This window comes from Octopus sinensis, linkage group LG8, assembly GCF_006345805.1.
Source record: "Octopus sinensis linkage group LG8, ASM634580v1, whole genome shotgun sequence".
Lineage (NCBI taxonomy): Eukaryota > Metazoa > Mollusca > Cephalopoda > Octopoda > Octopodidae > Octopus > Octopus sinensis.
In genome coordinates, this window is record NC_043004.1 from 75,588,494 (window position 1) to 75,611,357 (window position 22,864).

Consider the following 22,864-nt stretch of genomic DNA (forward strand, 5'->3'; position numbering starts at 1 on the left):
TCATCCTCACTGTGTGTGGCCGAGCATTATCCTGATGGAAGAACACCTTTTGTCGTGAAACCAAAGATGGTTGTTTTTCTTCTAGCACTTACTTTGAATGACTGGTTGAACGACCAAATCCAAGCTTCTCTGCCAGTTACAATTGGGTTTTTGTTCCACCAGGGTTTGCAGGTCGTCCTCATCAAGCTCTACAGATCTTCCAGGACAAGGCTCATCTTCTAGATTGTAGCTTCTGGCTCAGAATTTCTGGAACCACCACTGACACTGACTTACACTGCAGTAATATTCCTTGCACTCTCCATTGTGTTGTTGTCTTTATTGAGATTGGAAAGCAAAATATGCCAAATATGCTCCTGTGTCACTTCCATTATAACTTTGAAAAAGTAACTGTTAAAATCGAGCTGCACTCTTCAAAAGCAGCACTAAGAATAAGTACAAGGTAAAATTACTATCTGCTTTTATAGCAAGTTGATTCAGGTAGTTTATCCCGTCCCCCTCCAACTTTTAGTTCATGCAATTGAAAAAAGCACATTATTTATGGATGACTTCTATGGTTAGATGTTATTAGAAATGGTATGAATTTTTCAATATAACTGGAATGCTGCTGCTGAAGAGACCAGCCCCTCCGAATTGAGCAGCTGCATCGCAGTCTTCAGACTTCTTGTCTGTCGAGCCATTCTACAACTTTATTATGGCTTTACAATCAGAGGGGAGATAATCCTATTTTTCTTTTTTTTTTTTCCCCACCCTTCGACTTTTTGCATCCACCTTGTTTCTTCTCAGTTTCTCTTGTCCTAGTCTCCTAATTTGTGAGCTGTATAGGCCTGTGCTCAGAACACAAAGTTTGCTTGGAGACACAAAGCATGTTATTAGAACTCAGCCAGACTACATCTCCAAGGCATGAAACTATTAGTAGCTTGTAACTGTATGCTGTGTAAATTAAATAATTTTCATCTCTCACTGAATTGAATACTTTTTTGTTGATCTTACCTCAATGGAAAAGTAAACTATATCATCATCATCATCATTTAACATCCGCTTTCCATAGCAGGGTTATTCATTCACACCCAACATGCTTTGCACAAGAACACAACACACCACCTGCTCCAGGAACTGAAACCACAATCTTGCTACCATGAGTGGCACAACCTTACCCGGTGGTTCTCAACCGTTTTATGCCTATGGATCCCTTCTGATTTCCTACTTTACTCTGCTGGATCTTCATAGCCATTTGATGTTTCAAAAAAAAAAACAAAAAAATCCTATTTTACTTTTATAATTAGATGTTATTAGGGACTGTACAAAAACATTGTTAAAACATTTTGTGCATTGTGAAAGTATAACTAAATTATTCCACATAAATTTAAGCAACAAAATCTTATATGGTCCTGCAAGGATCATGTGAACTCTGGTTGAGAAACACTGCCCTAACCACAAGACCCCAGGCTTTCACTAGAGAAGTTTAGCACCTGGAAATTGGTTTCCCAACAGAATACAAAAATAAAATCGACAAATATCTGTATGTGTTGAGAGAAAAAAAAAAGAAATAAAGAAGAACAACAACAACATGTGTGTAAATATGTGGAGATTTATTTAAAACACTGAGGTTCGTTGGCCAAATCCCTTAGACTCAGGGTGATTTGGTGACTGATATATAGAAGTCCTGCTAAAAATTGTAACAGTAACACACATGATCCAACCACGGAAATTGTGGTGGTGTGCCAACAGACATTCACTCCTTCAGACATGGCACAGCATTTACAATCACGTTTATGCCCTGCTGCACACTCCACTTGATTGCTGTCACAGCAACACCTTGAGTCCAACTGTTTGTATGCAAATGTGGATGGTTGTAAAAACCATCGATGCCTTTTTTTTCATTAATCTGAGAACCAAGAGAAGAGAAGGGAGAGAGAGAGAAAGAAAAGAAAAGTGTTCTCCTTCCTCCCTTAATACTGCAGGCATTTAAACAAACAAGACAAGAACAGAAACACACAATCCAATCTCTGCATCACATACGCCATTCACTTTACACACGCAGTCCATTGTCAAAGGGAAAACGTTGAAATTGCTGAATGACCCCCCTTTTTTTTTCCTTTTTATTTATTTATTTTTTTTTTTTTGAGTCTTCAATGCAAACATAAGACCATTTCTTGCGAATGAGATAAGAAATATGACAGCATTGAGTGAAAGGAATAAGTTATGGAAATTGGTAAGTACAAGAATTTAACGGCCTTCCACGCAAACAGACACACAGACAGACAGACAGCCACGCCAGAATAGAGCAATATCACCTGACAAGGATGGTTGTTTTGTGTGTGGTTGGGTCAGTGGTTCACAATTGCTGCAGTAAAATTAATGAAGATGAGACAGAAATGGAATGAATATCTGGATGTTTTTATACCTCCTACCACCTCAGTTCAAAAGCCTGAACTAAACAAAGAGGACTTTTGGGAGGAAGGTAAGAGGAAGAGGACTGATGGAGAGTTGTTATAAAGATAAAAAGAAGATGAAGTCATGTGGAGAGAATTAACAAGATGAATGAAACCTAAAAAGGGATGGAGTTGTTATGGGATGGGAGAAGTTCCTAAAACCTTTTATTATGAAATCTGAAGGAAATATTTTTTTTAAAAAAAAAGGGCTTTGTTTCGTTTCTTTTTTTTAAAAATAAAATAAAATTCACGAAATAAGTTAAAAAAAAACTCAACTAATAAAATAATACAATATATATATATGATAAAAATGAAAAATAAACATTTGAAAATAAGTGAACACGAATTTGAAATGTTTAAAATAAAGTGATGCCAGTTCATTAATGGAAAGGTATCTGAGCAATGTCTAAGTTAATGGAACCAGAGAATAGAACTAGTAAAACTCTTCTTCAGATTCATCCTCCTCAAAATATTTGACAGGCGCTCGGGAACGACCAGTTGTGGTACGAGCCTGTATGTCATTGAGCTTATGCACTTCTTCCTCAAATTCTTCTTCCTCGGGCTTTGGCGGAACCTGAAAACAAAAAAAAGAACAAACGTTTGTTAGTCAACAATATATACATATAGATAGATATAATCATCATCATCATTTAACATCTGCCTTCATATATATATATATATATAAAATCACAGAAAATTTGTTAAGCAGGCAACAAGCTGGCAGAATTGTGGACACATTGGATCAAATGCTTAGCTCAAATCCTGGTGAGGACGATTTTGACTGAGGGATGGCGAACCAGATGGCTGCACCAGACTCCATTCTTGATGTGGCAGAGTTTCTACAGCTCGATGCCCTTCCTAACGCCAACCACTCCGAGAGCGTAGTGGGTGCTTTTTACATGCCACCAGCACGGGGGCCAGTCAGGCGGTACTGGCAAGGTGACGCTGGTAACGATCACGCTCGAATCATGCCCTTTTACGTGCAACAACATGGGGGCCAGTCAGGCGGTACTGGCAATGACCTCGCTCGAAAATAAAATGCCATCAAGTACGGGAGTAGGAGGAGGGGTGGGTGATGTAATTGCTGTGACCCTCTCCCTTCAAAATCGCTGGCCTTGAACCCTGTGACAGACCCAGTGTCTCCATTCAGAGGGAATGGTTGTGCTTTCAGTCGCTTATATACATGGGACCTGAATCACCAGCTTTTAATGAGTCTTAGGGCTGAAGTCAAAATGGATTAAAAAAGGCCCAACAGACAAAGAACATTACTCTGCTTGATTTACTCTGAAATGCATAAGTTATGATTAAACGAATGACATCAAGGGAAAGAAGCCTACTTTATGCAATTCCAGGGCAATGATCAACAACATCACAACCATCATCATCCACACTTAACGTCTGTTTACCACGATGGCATGGGTTGGATGGTTTAACAGAAACTAGCAAGCCAGGGAACTGCACCCCAGAAAACTTGCACATGGTTAGCAAGTTACCCTCATGCAAAAATTTAATCCCCTTGGTGAGACTTAACTTACTAATCATGTTTGGTCAATAGTTTAACCTCTTTAGCATTCATATTGCTCTGTCAAATTGCCTGTTTTGGCTTGGTTTCTACAGCTGCATGCCCTTCTTAACCCTTTCATTACTATATTTCTGACCAAAATACACCCCTCATGAGTTTCAGTTAAATTCTAAAATAATTATGAATTTAGACTAGTTTCATTAAATAACTGTAACTTTTTTTACTTATCAACATAATAATGTGATATTTGGAACATAATTAAAGAAAGGGTTCTTAATCAATTCTATTGCATAATTTTTGTCTCAAAGTGACTCTAACTACAGGTAAATCCAGGTAAACTAAGCAAAAGGTAAAAATATTAAAATTTTGTTTAATGCCATACTTTTTTTATGTGGCACCAGTGCAGATACTTTTTATGTGACACCAGCATGGGTGCTTTTTACATAGCACCAGCTCGAGTGTTTTTGACATGGCAATTAAAAAACAAATCCTCTGACCCTTACAGTGGATGTAGATTTTGAGATAGGAATTGTGTTACTTCATTTTTGAGAATGGGGTACTTGCTAGAGATTTTCCACACTTCATATGATGCAGTGTGCTTGTTTTATTTTTAAAGACGTCGTGACAGCTGACTTGCACGCAGTCAGCAAAAATTTCATCCCCTTGGTGAGACTTAACTTACCAATCATGTTTGGTCAATAGTTTAACCCCTTTGGCATTCAGATTACTCTGGTCAAATATAATGTTTATTCATTCACATTGCATTGAATAAATCACATGTTAACTCAGATTTGCAATTTTGATGATATGACTCTTTCTTTGCAGAATGACATTGAAAAGTAGGTGTGAAAAGCCTGATCTGGCAGGTTTAAACATAAACCAGGCAGAATATATGGGCTAGATATTACTGGTTTAACCCTTTCGTTACTGCGTTTCTGATGATGTGCTCTGTGTTTCTTTCAATTGCTTTAGATATAACAAAGAATTTAGTAAAATAATTTAATTATTATTCAGCTAGTGTTAGGAACATAAATTGTGACTAAGGTTTGGTGGAAGATTTTAAATCAAAACTTATGAAAACAAGACATTTGTACTCAGAGCCAGAGCTGGTTTCAGCCTGTTTGGTATCAAAAGGGTTAAGGCCCACCTTATTCTCTCTCCAACTTTAACCTTTTCATTACTGTATTTATTTTGAGATGCTCTGTGTTTCTTTCAATTACTTTAAATATAACAAAGAATTTAGTAAAATAACTTAGTTATTATTCAGCTAGTGTTAGGAACATAAATTGCGACTAAGGTTTGGTGGAAGATTTTAATTCAGAACTTATGAAAACAAAACATTTTTACTACAAAGCCAGAGGTGGTTTCAGCCAGGTTGGTATTGAAAGGGTTAAATGCTAAGGGGTTAAGCAAGTACTTCAACAACACAGTATCAGAACTTCACAGACAATTCTATCATCGTACAGAAATGGCAATAAAAACAATTCAAATGAGAATGAAATTATGAGAATAATCAATGTTTGTTAAGAAATAATAATCTCCCGTCATAGCTGTAAGGAAATTATTGCATTATGAGGAAGATACAAATGGAGAGAGAAATGAGAAAATTCTTACTTTCTTGGCTTTAGTTATTTTAGGTTTCTTAGGGACAAAACCACTGTCAGAATCACTCTCTTCCTTCTTTTTGGTTTTTCTCTTTTTAACAGGTTTTTCTAGAAAATAGGCAATAACAATAAGAAATTAATAAAATCCCTTAACTTCATCAACAAAATTCCTGAAAACATTTAAAATTCAAAGACAAAGACACATTTATTTCAACAGGACAGAGATATTCACATTTACTGTATTTGCTGGTGGCATGTAAAAACCACCATCTGAACGTAGCAGATGCCAGTACCCCCACCCCCAACTGGCCCCCATGCTGGTGGCACGTAAAAAGCACCATCCGAACGTGCCGATGCCAGGTCTGCCCGACTAGCCCCCCGTGCCAGTGGCACATAAAAAGCACCATCCGAATGTGACCGATGCCAGTACCCAACTGACTGGCCCCCGTGCTAGTGGCACGTAAAAAGCACCATCCAAATGAGGCCGATGCCAGTGTCACCTGACTGGGCGCCATGCTGATGGCACATAAAAAGCACTATCCAAATGTGATCAATGCCAGGCCCAACTGACAGGTTGCTGTGCCAGTGGCATGTAAAAAAGAACCCACTACACTCTCAGAGTGGTTGGCATTAGGAAGGTCATCCAGCTGTAGAAACACTGCCAGATCAGATTGGAGCCTGGTGTAGCCACAGGATCTCTAAACCTCAGTCAAACAGTCCAATCCATGCCAGCATGGAAAATGGACATTAAACAATGATGATGATGATGATGATGACGATGACTTGTGTATAAGTTGCACCTCTGACTATTTTTACCCTTCATAGTTTTTGCTTTGCTCCATGAATAAGCTGCACACCCAAGATTTTCAGTTAACCCTTTCGTTACTGCATTTATTTTGAGAAACTCTGTATTTCTTTCAATTACTTTAAATAATTACTTTAAATATAACAAAGAATTTAGTAAAATAACTTAGTTATCATTAAGCTGGAGTTAGGAACATAAATTGTGACTAAGGTTGTTTGGAGGGAGATTTTATTTCAAAACTTATGAAAACAAGACATTTGTACTACAGAGCCAGAAGCGGTTTCAGCTGGGTTGGTAACAAAAGGGTTTAAAATTGAAGCATAAAATTGCGCAGCTTATACACAGGTAAAAACAGTAATTCTTAGTGTAGGAAATTTTAATTTCCCTTTTGGTCATTTTCTGTCAGTCAGTTTTTCCTTAACCCTTTTGTATTCAAATTATTTTGTCACACTGTTTTTAATTATTTATGTTATTTACATTTGACAGATATTTGTCCTCATCTTGCTTGTTGTTAACACAACGTTTCGGCTGTTATACCCTCCAGCCTTCATCAGGTGTCTTGGGGAAATTTCGAACCTGGGTTCTCATTCCTAACTAGGAATCTTGGGGTTAATAGCCAGCGCTCTTAACCACTACGTCCCCAACACCACACCTAATTTTATTAAAGGATTAGTTGCTCCAAAGCTTAACAATAAACATGGGGGCCTGTATAGAAGGATGTTTGGCCTACCAGAGGAAGCCGAGAGTTGTAATTGTCATCATCATCATCATTGAACACCTGTTTTTCTATATCAGCTTCAATTGTATGGATCTGATTACTTGTTGCAGTTCACATTGTCTTGCACACACAGCAATAAAAACTTAGCCAACACTGCTAATGTGTATGTATTACAATACATTTATATATATATATATATATGAGCGAGTGTTGTTTATTACATGTAGGTTTGGTCAGCTGTCCAAAAACTTGCAGGAATCAACTTTTTGTAAAGTGTGACATGGCTCCTGTTCACAACAGAACATGTACAACCTGTGGAGAGGTGTGCTTTCAGTTGGAGGATTGAAAAGGCATGTCAAAAGATTTCATGCAGTAGCACCTGTTCTTTCTGAAAGCCATCCAGCACAACAGCTGCGCATTATGCAATAGAATGTGCAAATCTTTGGCCAGGCTCAAGAGTCATACAAGGGCCTCACATTGCCTCATTTCAATGACTCTTTCTAGCAGAGGCTTTGCTCACATACAAGGAAGCAGTTACTATACTATATATATATATATATATATATATATATACACACTGCTGGTGACACATAAATAGCACCTGTGCTGGTTCCACATATAAAGCACCAAGTGCACTCTGTGGAGTGTCAGATGTTAGGAATGGCATTCAGCTAGAGAAACCATGGCAAGGTAGGCAGATGGAGCTTGGTGCAGTCTTCTGCCTGGCCAGCTCCTGTCAAACCATCCAATCTATGCCAGTATGAAAAACTGATGAGGATGAAGATGGTGATGATAAGGCGGCGAGCTGGCAGAAACATTAGCATGCCAGACGAAATGCTTAGCAGTATTTAGTCTGTCTTTACATTCTGAGTTCAAATTCCGCCAAGGTTGACTTTGCCTTTCATTCTTTCGGGGTCGATAAATTATGTACCAGTTGTGTACTGGGGTCGATCTAATCGACTGGGGCCCCACTCCCCAAAAATTTCAGTCCTTGTACCTAGAATAGAAATGGATGAGGATGATGATGATGAGGAGGAGGAGGCCGACAATGACTTCTAAGAATTTACATATTGGCACAAGTTACCAAACTGAGAGCATTTGATTGTGTCACTGAAACCCCCAAGAGCCACTTCCTAATGAGATCAAGTCTATAATGCAGAAACACACACCAAATAGATTTCAAAGTCCGAATATTTATAAGCAAAAATAAACTTGCTAAAATGGACCAACAAAACACTGCATTGAAAACGATAACAGCTGGGAAAAAGAAAAACACTCGTTCTGAAAAAAAAAAGATTATTATGATGACACATAAGATTTGTGTCATAATTTATGAAACACCATACAAATGGTGTATTTTTTCTAACTGCCACCCAGGGTACATAAAGGCTCTAATTACATTCCAATAAGAATGGACAGACCATGCTACAATGAACCTGGTGCATGGATAGCAAAAGACAAAGCTGGAATCTGATAAACAGCCACAAAAGGAAAACGCGACTTGCATGTAGATAGCATTGAAGTGGTAATTAATAAACCCAGAAAAGAGGTAAGTGCTACTTATGAAATAACGATTAGGTTAATTAACAAAGAGTTCAATGCAACTGAATCCAAATAATTGTTAGTAATGTTAGCTGAGAAATATGCAGATGCTGAAGCAGTTGTTGTATAGGCCCCAGTGACCTTGTTGTAGAGGTCCCACTTGCTAAAGAGGCCCTCATTGTGATATAAATCCTAGCTACTCGTCCAACTGAGTGAACTTGACGGATGAAAGCTAGAAGCACAATGTGTGCATGTGTGTGTAAACAGATCACTACGGATAAGTGTGTGTACCCTTTGCCTGGACATCATGTTTTGCTTGTAAATGAGCATTGTCATCATCAACATCATTATCATCATCATCAACATCATTATCATCATCATGCAAGTCGTCTATCTTCCGCAGAAAACGTGTCTGTCCAAGATGAGATATTACCTTGCTGGGGAAACAGGTGAGGGTTGGTGACTGAAAGGACATCTGGCCGTAGAAAAATTTGCCATCAAATATTGTCTGACCCATGCAAACATGGAAAAGTGAACATTCAGTGATGATGGCCAGTCTGAGGAGAAGTTGGTCTGAACTAGTAAATGCTATTTACATTTGACGGATATTTGTCCTCATTTTTGTTTGTTGTTAAAACAATGTTTCAGCTGATATACCTTCCTGCCTTCATCAGGTGTCTTGGGGAAATTTGATCCTGGGTTCTCATTCCTCACGTATTTTTCGATGTTAGTATTATTATTATTATTCAGGTCATTGCCTGGAATCGAACTTGGAATCCTGGTGTTAGTAGCCCGTGCTCTTAACCATTATGCCATATGCCCGAGCATTTGGGGAAGTGGTTAAGAGCGCGGACTTCTAACCTCAAGATTCCAAGTTCAATTCCAGGCAGTGACCTTAAAAAAACAAATAATAATAATAATAATAATAATAATAAATAATAATAATAATAATAATAATAACAACAATAGTAATAATAATGCCCTCATGCAGTACCAGGCAGTGGCTCTCATGGCTTCTGATCTTAACTGATTGGAAGTGTTTTCATGTACATTGTTTTGTCGTGGCATAAAAGATGGCCTACAACAAATATTCAGCCAAATACCAGATTTGCTTGTCAGTTGTTTGACCGTAACCAGTTGAGCATGTCCCTTAGTGGCTGACGATATGTGCATCTCTGATCACAAGCAGAAGTAGTGGGGGAGCATCATAGCCGTGTATCGAGAGGGATTCTTTGGGGTTTGAATAATGCATCTCTGGAAACATGGGTGTTTTGTTCAACATCCTTAAACAACTCTTATTCAGGGACCTTTTGAGTGGGATGGGTTACTCAACCAGAAGAAAATTCTAAGTGGGCCCCCACCTGCAAGGTCATGTGCCGTTTATCATGATATGAGATCACCATGTCGCACACATATGGTTGTGATGTATGTGCCTAGTGTAAACGTATCAGATGGGTAGTCATAATGAGTATACTGGGCTTCGTATATTTTACCCCAGTGTCACTTTGATGGAATGCACTGCTCTCTCACTCAACAACAACAACATCATCATCACCACCAACACCACCACCCCAAGACACCTGATGAAGGCTGGAGGGAAAATCAGCCGAAACATGTTAACAAACAAGATGAGGACAAATATCTGTCAAATAAATGATTACTCATCTCTTAAATATAGAACAGTTTTAGTAAATGTTAACCAACGGCAACAAAAATAAGAAGTACCATAAGTTTTTGGAGGCTTGGACTTGCTGGATTCACTTGGTTCATCTTGTGTAAGATTTACTTTGAAAGCACTAAGGATTGTAGGTTGGTTTCGGCCTAAAGTCAACATAGTGGTTGCACACAATCAAACAAGGAAAAAGCATTGTTAAGGTGAAGTTAATTCACAAGCAGATAGGAATTATCTCACAAAACTTAAACAGAAAAAGCACATACATATATACGCATGCATGCATGCACATACAGACACACACACCAGCAGAATAGTAAACAAGCTGTTAACAGAGAAGAGACACACATCACGATGGTATGTGAAGGTAATAATTATCTGCATAAGGCAGTGGGTTCTCAAGTGGGGCCCATATAAGATTTCATGGTTAACATTTATCTGCACTAAATTCATTATACTCCCACCTAAAATACACAACAAAATATTTTTAAAACTCCCATGCAATTCTTAATAATATTTAATTAATAAATATATAACAAGGTTTTGGTTAAACATTGATTGTCTATAAGGGTCCACTTGAGTAAAATAGCAATAAAAGAAATTGATGGGCAAAAAGGGGTTGAGAAGCACACGTACAAAGGTTATTACAGATAACATAAGGCTCTCCAACAGCAATGAAAGAACTTTGCCAAAGGGAAACACGTTGTAGTTCACTTGAAGCATTACCAAAATGTAGAGAATTGGTGAATAGTAAGCAGTAGTGCAAATACATCACATCAAAAATAAACGATAAAAATATTGAAATGTTATCATATGAAGGGAGAGCTTTTTTTTTTTATCAATAAATTAATAAACCCAGAAAAGAAGTAATTAATTCTTATGAAATAATGATTAGATTAATTAACAAAGAGTTCAATGCAACTGAATCCAAATAATTGTTAGTAATGTTAGCTGAGAAATATGCAGATGCTGAAGCAGTTGTTGTATAGGCCCCAGTGACCTTGTTATAGAGGTCCCACTTGCTAAAGAGGCCCTTATTGTGATATAAATCCTAGCTACTCATGTCCAACTGAGTGCACTTGACAGATGAAAGCTAGAAGCACAATGTGTGCGTGTGTGTGTAAACAGATCACTATGGATAAGTGTGTGTACCCTTTGCCTGGACATCATGTTTTGCTTGTAAATGAGCATTGTCATCATCAACATCATCATCATGCAAGTCGTCAGTCTTCCGCAGAAAATGTGTCTGGCCAAGATGAGATATTACCTTGCTGGGAAACAGGTGAGGGTTGGTGACTGAAAGGGCATCTGGCTGTAGAAAAATTTGCCAACAAATATTTTCTGACCCATGCAAACATGGAAAAGTGAACATTCAGTGATGATGGTCAGTCTGAGAAGTTCATGAAAATGGTTCATCATCAACATCGTTTAACATCTGCCTTCCATGCTGGCATGGGTTGGACGAGTTGACAGGGTCTGACCAGGCAGAAGACTGCACCTGTCTCTGTTTTGGCACAGTTTTTACAGCTAGGTCGAACAAACAGGTTTAGACAGCATTACAGTGAAGGAGGAGATAGTGTTAGTTGAAGGCTACCAAACCTGCCATACACAGACAACTTCAGCTTTATATATAGAGAGATTGCTTCAACAAAAAGAGTTCCAGTAAATTATAGCAAAATGGCTAAGAAAATAGTTTTCAAGCTATTTATTTGCCATAATGACAACATGGCTGTAGGTCTTTGCCTAGATGATATACGGTCTTCACTACATGGTCTGAACTAGTAAATGTTCTGTGCTAAGGTATACTTAGCATACCAGGCTTATAACTCTATTATGTTTCAGGCAGGATACATTGCTATAAATTTCAAACCGTTTTCTCTGGCTAAGCATGACAACTTACATCCCTAGTTAAGAACAAACTGGAATGGTAATGCGCTTCTTTCCAAATGCATTAGTAAACAAAAACGAATTGAAACCATAATCGAAAATTAAATCTGCTCTGGAATTAGTTAACAGGATTTTAGTCAGTAACTAAACAAGCTAACTTCGAAACAGTTCTAGTGAATGTTAACCAACAGCAACAAAAATAAGAAGTACCATAAGTTGCTTTTGGATGCTTGGATTTGCTGGATTCACTTGGTTCATCTTGTGAAAGATTTACTTTGAAAGCACTAAGGATTGTACGTTGGTTTCGGCCTAAATTAAATCAGTATTAGTGGTTGCACATAATCAAACAAGGAAAAAGCATTGTTAAGGTGAAGTAAATTCACAAGCAGTAAGGAATTATCTCACAAAACTTAAACAGAAAAAGCACACATACGCACGCATGCATGCATGCATGCACACCAGCAGAATAGTAAACAAGCTGTTATTAGAGAAGAAATGCACATCATGGCAATATTTGAAGGTAATAATTATTTGCTTGAAAGCAGTGCTTTTCAAGTGGGGTCCATATCAGATATACTTAATTATAAATATACAAGGATTTTTTTTTAACATTGATTGTCTATAAGGGTCCACTTATTAACTGACATTAGTTTGCTGAACTATTTAGCATTCAGGTTCCTCTAACAAATGTAATGTTTACACCTTCACATTGTTTTCAATGAATTATGTATTACCTCATGTGTGATTGTTTATCTTAGAATAACATTGCAGGACACGTGTGACAGGCTAGATCTGGCTCGTTTGAACATAAGACAGGTGGAATATTTGGGCTGGATGTGGTCAGTTAAATTTTAGTAGAGTCACTTAATTGCAGGAATATAATAATGGCTACTGAGCAGAAATAACATGGCACCACTGAGTTGGGCTGAAAGAGGACACAAAGGCATTACTTGCTACTGAGACTATGTTGAGTAGGGTCTCTGGATAGAAGAAGAGTTACTCTAGCAAATATGGGCAAAAGCAAAAAAAAATGAAAAAGGAGGAAGGGAATTTCTACTTAAGCAGATTTAGTAAAGACACAAAGAATCCCTCATTGGTACACAACTATGCAGAGATTTCCATCATTACTACTGTTAATGGCAATACAAAATACATCCATTCTAAGCTAAAGTCTCACGATGTTCAGTTTTATTTGCCTTCCCTCCCTCACATGGAATGACAAAAGATATATAAACTCTTATTTACCAGATTTTTCTGTTGTCTTTTCTTTCTTAGGAGCCCTTTTCTTTCCTTGTTTCTTCGGAAGTTCTTCAGGTACAAAGTCAAGTTCTTTATCCTCTTCGTCGCTAGATAAATGGTAAGTGATGGTGCCTGTAAATAGAAGGTGATTAATATTATATTTAATTTCAAACAAAAATAATATTTGACAAATGACGTCAATTATTCTGAGGAACATTTATTAAGCTTTCATTTAATAAATATCAATAAAGGGGCATAAAATAACTGGAAGTTTAAGGAGTTTATGGACCTCATTACAGGCTTGTGTCAGGGGCTGGCCCTAAAGAGTAGGGTTAGCCTTTGGGATGCGGTCTTAGTTACACAGAGGGTGTGTTTTTTCTGAGAGATCCTTGATGATAGTGAGGCCCAGCATTTGTTTGAACCGACTTGAACTGAGTACCACTCATATTAGGAGTGAGCGGTTCTTCATATGAGTATTGCTTGAGTTTGTTCACTGTGAAAAAGAAACAAGGTTGGTTTGACCCCACTGAAGGATACTTTTAAGGACTCTTTTCATGAAATTAATAAAGGTGTGGTGTGTAGATGATGTCTACTAACTGGAGAAGGTTTCGGAGAAATGAAGGTTTGTGTCAATCTGAATACTGTTGCATGAGGAAGCAAGTAGGAAAGAGACATAGAAGAGAACCAAGCTGAGCAGAACACCAGAATTGGTTAAGTACAGGACAGAAAGAACTCCATCAAGGTAAGCTTCAATGATATGCTCCGACAGAAAGCAACTGATCCAAGAAATGAGAAATTTGTGAAGCCTACAACTGGGAAGTTTTGATAGATTTGCATGAAGGCTGAGGACTGCTGGTGGCTTGAGCAACAATATTGCCAAATAAAATGAAAAACAAACAGGATTGCAGACATGACAAAAAAAAAAGATTTTAGATGTGACAAGATATATCATAAGAAAATTGCTAATTTTTTAAATCTCACAACAAGAGATATTCAGCAACAGTACTTTGAAGTAAAGATTGTTTGCCAACATAACATGGCAGTCCTCGTTTAGGACGAATGTTGCTGTAATTTAGCCCCAGGAGACATCGTCTCCAGCTGGTTTTACAACACGATTTGTGTCCTTATATTTTCAAACAAGGGAATCTAGCACCCCCACTTAGCTCAAAACAATATCTGTGTATCACGATTTCTGGGTTATTTCCCTTCATCAGCACAGAATAATTGCTTGGCTAGAGGTGGCGCTGCAAAATTCCCATTCAAAATATTATAGTTTTCAAAGTGACAACTAGTCACTGATTTATAAATTAGAAAATTACTATTTGTAAATCTCACAACGTGGGATATTCAGCAACAGTACTTTGTAGTAAAGATTGTTTACTAACATAACCTGTTGCTGTAATTTAGCCCCAGGAGACTAAATTACAGCAACATGCTGGCTTATATTTTTGTCTTTATATTGTTCGAAAATATTAGGACACAAATTGTGTCATATAGCCAGGTGGAGACGATGTCTCCTGGGGCTAAATTACAGCAACATTCTTCCTAAACCAGGACTGCTATGTTATGTTGGCAAACAATCTTTACTATAAGATATATCATAATCAGAAATTTTTAAAGAAAGCCAAAAGCACTCACTTTTCATGGGTTCTTTGGGAATTGAGGTTTTAACTGATGGTTTTGTAAGTGTAGTTGATATCCCAAAGACAGCATCGTCTCGTGCTTTTTTGGTCTGTTCAGTGACTCGGCTAAACAAGTCGGCATTTTCATCCTCAGAAGAATCCTCATCCTCAAATTTGGGGCTTGCTGCCTTCACAGGAGAAGGGGCCTTCTTTTCACTGAAAAAGAAACAAACGTTTCAAGGATTATTCAAAAAGTAAAAATTTACCAATGGTGCAGATGTGGTTGCATGGTAAGAAGTTTGCTGCCCAACCACATGGTTCTGGGTTCAGTCCCACTGCGTAGCCCTTGGACAGGTATCTTCTACTGTAGCCTCGTGAATGGAATTGGTAGACTGAAACTGAAAGAAGCTTATTTTGTGTGTGTCCCCTGTCACCACTTGACAAATGGTGTTGGTGTATTTATGCCCCCATAACTTAGCAGTTTGGCAAAAGAGCGACAGAATAGGTACTGCGGTCAATTCATTCAACTTACGATTCTTCAGGGCAGTGCCCCAGCATGGCCAGTCTAATGACCCAAAAACAAGTTAAAGGAACACTCTAAAACAAATGTGTTTTCCTGAGATCGTCCTGAATAACAAACACAAACAGGCCTCACTTGACAGCCGAGTTGGAAAGGCCTTTAACTGTAAAAGCAACTGCTACCTGAGACATGGTATCTCGGAAAAACGTAAAGACAAAGGAAATATTCCCAATATTGAAGTAATTACTAATATATCAGGGACTTTCACCTGACGCTCATCTTTCAGGTCTCTGGCCAGATTAGAAGCTTTACTCATTGTGGGTCCTGAGATGGCTTATTAGGCCCATATTAGCATAAATTTCATGGTTATAGTCAAAGTGAAATATTCTTTTTCTAACCACGAAATCTCACCCTGTCACTTGGTGTTGAGAATTCACCTAAATCTACATTGTACTTATCTACTTCTCATTCTTCATTGAAATCCATTATATTTGAATGCAGCCCAAAACTCATATAAACACACATTTGTCAATGCATTTAGTCCACAAAGGTGGTGAGCTGGCAGAAACGTTAGCACACCGGGCAAAATGCTTAGCAGTATTTCATCTGCCACTACATTCTAAGTTCAAATTCCGCCAAGGTTGACTTTGCCTTTCATCCTTTTGGGATCGATTAAATAAGTACCAGTTACGCACTGGGGTCGATGTAATCGACTTAATACCTATGTCTGTCCTTGATTGTCCCCTCTATGTTTAGCCCCTTGTGGATAATAAAGAAATAGGAATTTCATCTGTCTTTACGTTCTGCGTTCAAATTCCACCGAGGTCAACTTTCCCTTTTATCCTTTCGGGGTCAATAAATTAAGTACCAGTTGTGTACTGGGGTCAATCTCATCAACTGGCCCCTTCCCCAAAATTTCAGGCCTTGTGCTTAGAGTAGAAATGAATATTTTTTGTCCACCATTACATTCCACAGCAATTCTTTTCAACAACTGAAGCTGAATGACAAACTGTCTGCAAATATGGAAACCTTCACAGTACATTGTCAAACTGATTAGATGGAGATTGTTATTCTGCTGGATTACAAGCCTCATCATCATTTCAATGTGCACTTTTCCATGCTTGCATGGCTCAGTTTGTTCAGGCAGGTTTCTACAGCTGGATGCTCTTCCTGTCACCAACCCCCGTCAACATCCAAGCAGGGTAATATATTTTTTCCAAAGCGAGACGTGATTTTCAAAGATGGCTGGAAAGGAAACAAACAGCCTCACTCGTATGATGATGATGCTCAAGTACAACCATCACGTGATGTCTAGACAAGGGTACACATACACACACACATAAAAATACTTGTCCAAGTTGGAAAGTATCTGGAGATATTGAATTTTAAAGAAATCATAGGGTTATCTAATTGTATTCAAACTGGCCATATCTGGCCCAACCATTATAGGTTGAAAAAAATTAAAGATGAATTCATCATCATTATCCTCATCATCATCATCGTTAAACGTCCGTTTTCCATGCTTGCATGGGTTGGACGGTTTGACCAGGGTCTGGGAAGCTAGGAGAATGCACCAGGCTCTAGTCTAATCTGGTAGTGTTTTTACAGCTGGATGCCCTTCTTAACGCCAACCACTCCGTGAGTGTAGTGGGTGCTTTTTATGTGCCAAGCGAGGCTGGCAACGGCCACGATCGGTTGGTGCTTTTTACGTGCCACCAGCATGGAAGCCAGTCAAGGCGGCGCTTGCATCGGCCACGTTCAGGTGGTGTTTTTTACATGCCATGGCACAAGTATCACAACTACTATTTCCATTTGATTTTTTGATGTTGATGTTGTGAATTATGAATATATATTCTTAAATGCTCAAAATTTTTATCTTTTTTCAAATTTTACAAATTCTAAAATTACAATTTCGTCAAAAAAAAAAAAAAAAAAAAGAATGGACTTGTATGACTTTTTGAACTTACTCTTTTTTAGGAGCAAAAAAATCATCGTCGTCATCATCTACATCATTTTCTTCTGCCCCAGCATTCATGTTATTGCAATCATCAGCTGGTGGGGGATCATCAGCTGGTGGGGGAACATCTGCCTGGTTTTCATGGAGTACGGGATAATATTCTTCTTCATCTTCATCATCACCAAAATTATATTTAATTGCTTGAGCTATATTTAAGAAAAGACAAAAAAAGATACAAATCAAATATTTCATAATATATGAATTTATAAAAAAAAATAATCACAATCTATCAGAAAGGAAAATATAAGAAACTGCAAAAAGCCCTTTAGTATTCAAATTTTTCTGTCAAATGTGATGCTTATTTATTCACATGGGTTTGGATTAATCATACATTATCTCATAGAATGACATTGTAGGTATTGTGTGAGAGGTCAAATCTGGCCAACTTGAACACAAAACAGATAGAATTTTGGACTGAATATAATTCATTTAACCCTCTTGCATTCAAACTGGTCATATCTGGCCCAAATATTCCATCTGTTTTATGTTCAAACTGGCCATATCTAACCTTGAAACACCTACCCTACGATGTTGTTCTGAAAAATATGCCATCACATCATCGAAATATCAAAGCTAAGAGGTAAAGAATGATTAATTGATAACAATTTCAATAAATTAACCCTTATGAGTATTGAACACATAGCAGCTGGTCCAAAGCGCACACTGTATTGGTTGCATGGTGTTTGGTATACTCCACAATGTGCTACTAATATATCCAGTTTGATTTAAATGACTATACCTCTCCTGAACTATATACATTATAGTTCTATATATATAGAACTGTAGTATGTATAGGCCTATTCATACTATAGGAGTATATTATGTATCTATAGAACAACAGCTCTGTGGATTGCAGTGAATTGTTTACAGCTATCAATTACAGTTGGTGGGTTACTATGACCTGTTTACAGCTAATGGATTACATTGAGTTGTTTGGACAACTTTCTGCATGCAATAATCTTTGCTCAGTCAGAGTTGGGCTGAGATTACATAACAACATGGATTAATGAAACTAAGTAAATATCCCAAAAATGACATTGCATTTTAACAGAATAAAGAATTAAATACCAACAAGTTAACACTATATTCAGTTTATTTTTTAATTTTCATTTACCAAAGATTTTTTGCTCTTTTAAAATAGATCTAAAAATCCAAACTTGTAAAGTGAATGAATAACAATAACTACTAAGAGAAAATAAACTGATCAATATTTCTTTGCTCCATGAGTTGGTGGGATAAATTAGAGCCAGTTGCCCAACCATTCATGGTCTGAAATAAGCATCACTAAATAAATCAAATCTGTTAACTTTTATCCAGAAAAATGCTGTAAATTATTCGCAACAACCAGGTGAAATTTATGCTAAATTGTTAAGTAATAAGGAAAGAGCCAGAAAACTAATGAAATACTAATTGTAGGGGTCAAATGCTAGATCACAAGTTAGTTTTCAAATCTTGGCTGTAACCATTTTGTTTCACTTATGGAGATAACGTCTTTGAGAAAGAACTGAGCATTATCACTTTCATTTCTACTCTCCTAAAATCTATGAATTCAAGAGAAACAGCCTCCTAGTCATGGATACCCGCTCTGATAAGGGGGTGGAGAGCAAACAACCAGCAGTTTATCATTCATATATGTAATACTGATCCCTTATATCAAGTGGCAAGCTGGCAGGAATGTTAGCATGCTGGGCTGGGCAAAATGCTTAGCTGTATTTCATGTTTTTACTTTCTGAGTTCAAATTCTGCTGGGGTATCCTTTCTGGGTCAATAAATTAAGTACCAGTTGCATACTGGAGTCAATCTAAATGACTGGCCCATCCCACAAAAATTTCAGGGCAGAAAAGAATACTGAATCCTTACAGAATGATCCCTAGCAGTCAATAAACTATCATCACACAAATGGTCAAATAGATAATACAGATATAGTAAGGAAAAACGGACATTTAGCATCAATAAGAAGCTTCTGAGCAATTGGCTTTATTTTGAACATCCTCTGAAATTATTAAAACAAGGTCTTTACATATATAAAAAACTAGCAGTATCGCCCGGCGTTGCTCAGGTTTGTAAGGAAAATAACTATAAAGCATTTTTAGAGAGTTATAGCCAAAAAATGGAAAAAAATGATGGTAAATTTTTTTTGAGAGTAAAAAAAGGTGGAGTTGCGTCCCCCTAGACGGTTTGTGTTTCGGATTCTCGACCCCATGTCGAATTTATCGATTTTTTTCAGAACTGGGGGAACTTTTCAAAATTTTCGCTGCGTTAGTTTTGAATTATGACATTGGGCTATGTGTGTGTCAAGTTTCATCAGAATCGGTTGAAAGCCGTGGTCAGGGTGAGGGTACAAGCAAACAGACACACAGAAACACGCACAGACAAACTGCCGTTTATATAGAGAGAGATAAACTAAAAGTGAGTGTATAAAAGCAAACACTGTTTTAAAAGAAAATAAATGCATAAAATTAAATATATTAAATTAGAAATTGAAAATATTTGTTTTATAACTGGAACAATGACAATGTTCAAAGAGCAATATAATTGAAAAATTAATTGTTTCAAAACTATTATAATTAGAAAAGGTTCCACTGGAGCCTTTTCTTAAATCTGTAAGAGACTTCAATAGCCTGCCTCTACAGTGAAAACAAACATGTGTCTGTGCGAGTGTGTTTCTTTGTTCCTGCTTTGTTAAACCTTTAGCATTCAGATTACTTTGTCCAATGTAATTTGAAAAATCGTTTAACATCCACGCTCCAATGCCGGCATGGATGGAACGGTTTGACAGGAGCTGGCCAGGCAGATGTCTGCACCAAACTTCTGTAACTGTTTTGGCGGGATTTTTACAGCTGGATGCCCTTCCCAACACCAACCACTCGACAGAGTGTGATTAAATAATATATATTTAATCGCATCTTTACACTTTTAGAAAAAGAATATTTCACTCGGACGATCTTCCTCTCTTGAAAAACCTCTATGATGACAACCAGAAAATTGAACCCGAATACTATGTTCCCATTATTCCAATGATATTGGTGAATGGAACCGATGGCATTGGCACAGGATGGAGTACCAAAATACCTAACTATGATCCAAGAGAGATCATATCAAATATCAGGCGAATGTTGGCAGGAAATGATCCTCTAAACATGGTGATTACTTTCACATCTTTTTGAGATTTCTCCCTCTTCTTAATTATATCTATTTTCCTATTTCTTTTTATGCAGCAGCATGTTTATGTCAATATCTCTTAACAACTTTAATAGCTAAGAGAACTTCAATTATGTACTACAGTTTATGGCTCCCATGATCGTGGCACGTAAAAAGCATCATTTGAGCGTGGTCGATGCCAGTGCCGGGCATCGTATCATTTACTATTCTGCTTACCAAAAGTGGCCCGCTTGGCACCGTGCATTCGTCACGTCGCAATGGCTGCGATATATGGAGTGGTTGGTGTTAGGAAGAGCATCAAGCTGTAGAAACCTTGCGAGATCAGATTGGAGCCTGGTGCAGCCTCCTGGCTTGCCAGTCCTCAGTCAAACCGTCGAAACCATGCCAGTATGGAAAGCAGCCGTTAAATGATGATGATGATGAAGATGGTGTGATTCTCCTATTATTAGAATGACTTTGTCGGGTAGGTGTGAGAGGTTGGATCTGGCCAGTTTGAACATAAAACAGGAAGCATAGGGCCCAATATGGCTGGATTGAATGCTTAATCATCATCATCATCATCATCATCATCACCACCATTTAGCATCCGCTTTCCATGCTAGCATGGGTTGGATGGTTCAACTGGGGTTTGTGAAGCCAGAAGGCTGCATCAGGCCCAGTCTGATCTGGCAGTGTTTCTACGGCTGGATGCCCTTCCTAACGCCAGGGTTGAATATTGCAATGAAGAATGCAAATAATAAAGCATTTGATATTTGAACTACATTTCACCATTTCTTTGTGTTAGCAGGGGTTCTGTAAACCTGCAGACTTACCCTTTGCAAATTGTCAGTTGCAATAAAGGATTTAACCAAAAACGATGCCGAATGAAGATTCACTTTCATCTATCAGAATAATACCTCTTTTGAACACAGTAAAAATTGTGTCCTTATATGGCCTGGCAGACAATTTGTACTGTGTTCAAAAAAATTCATCATCATCATTTAACATCTATTTTCCATGCTGACATGGGTTAGACTGGAGCTCTCCTGACTCCAATTGTCTGTTGGGGTATGGTTTCTAATGCTGAGTGCTCTTCCAAACACCAACTACTTTACAGAGTGTGCTGGGTGCGTTTATGCAGCACAAGCACAAGTGAATTTTCTGTGGCACCATCACCCGTAAAGGGCAAGCCTGTATGTATGGATGGTAAAAAAAAAAAAAAAAGATAGGAGGGAGGAAATGCTTAACCATTCCTAAATGGATTCACCATCTTTCAACAATGCTCATTCCAGCTGTATGAAGAGGTTGACCGACTGAATCGCATCCCCTACACAGTGTATTGAATCACTGAAGTGGTTCAGTATTCCACAGACACTTTTACTTTTGCTAAAATCCTCAAGAATCAACATGGCAGTGTGACAAAGCCAACCTTTCAGACTACAGGTGCAGTCCAACTGTTTCTATTCCCCGACAAAGTCCTTTGACCACATGTCACACAGTGGGGACTGAACAAAGGACCTTGAAATTGTGAAATCAACTTCCAAACCATTCATCATACCACTACTCATACCCTTAAAGGCAGGTTGAAATTAACATAACTTGGACAAGATATTACACAAAGTATTTTGTCATTTTCATTAGTAAGTCATTGATTACATTGGGTTACATCATAAAAGTTATTAATGAGTTGTTATACAATAGAAGGTGGGCCAAAATTGTAAGTCTAACAGGCTTAATTATAATAATAATAATTATTATTATTATTATTATTATTATTATTGGAGATTTGATAATTTCAGGCAGATTTCTACAGCATCACCTGCTATACACTTCTGGAGTGTGTGCAACATTGAGTTGTTTTGATTTTTTTTTTTTTTTCCTTGTATTTTGTTGGGGGAGTACAAACTCTTCCCAGATTTTGTTATGGGTATTGGGGCTTCAGTCTTTGGTTTGCATTGTGAGTAATGCAAGTCGTGTTTCTCTTTGGGTATCAAACCTGTAGAGAACACCTGAGTCATTGTCATTTTATGACTGGTTTCCATGCCAGCATGAGGTGCATGGTTCAACAGAAGCTGGCTATCAGAAGTGTTGCCCAGGCTCCACGTCTGTTTCAGCCTGGTTTCTATGGCTGGATTGCCTTCCT

At 37.8% G+C, this 22,864-nt stretch overlaps 1 protein-coding gene across 6 annotated transcripts in view; it reads right to left on the bottom strand.

Annotated features, from left to right (window-relative positions):
- Positions 1–1,568: 1,568 nt before the first annotated feature.
- Positions 1,569–22,864, bottom strand: part of LOC115215204 (DNA topoisomerase 2-alpha) — a 116,471-nt gene continuing 95,175 nt past the window's right edge. For 3 of the 6 annotated variants that reach the window (XM_036505470.1, XM_036505471.1, XM_036505473.1), the window contains 7 exons: positions 17,531–17,726; positions 15,060–15,259; positions 13,428–13,553; positions 12,393–12,491; positions 10,349–10,444; positions 5,569–5,666; positions 1,569–3,006 (listed from right to left, as the gene is read on the bottom strand). In XM_036505470.1, coding sequence (XP_036361363.1) covers positions 2,866–3,006; positions 5,569–5,666; positions 10,349–10,444; positions 12,393–12,491; positions 13,428–13,553; positions 15,060–15,259; positions 17,531–17,726 — 956 coding nt within the window. In that variant the 3' untranslated portion in view covers positions 1,569–2,865. The remainder of the gene's footprint in view (positions 3,007–5,568; positions 5,667–10,348; positions 10,445–12,392; positions 12,492–13,427; positions 13,554–15,059; positions 15,260–17,530; positions 17,727–22,864) is intronic. The other 3 variants (XM_029784406.2, XM_036505472.1, XM_029784407.2) reach the window with 3 other exon arrangements.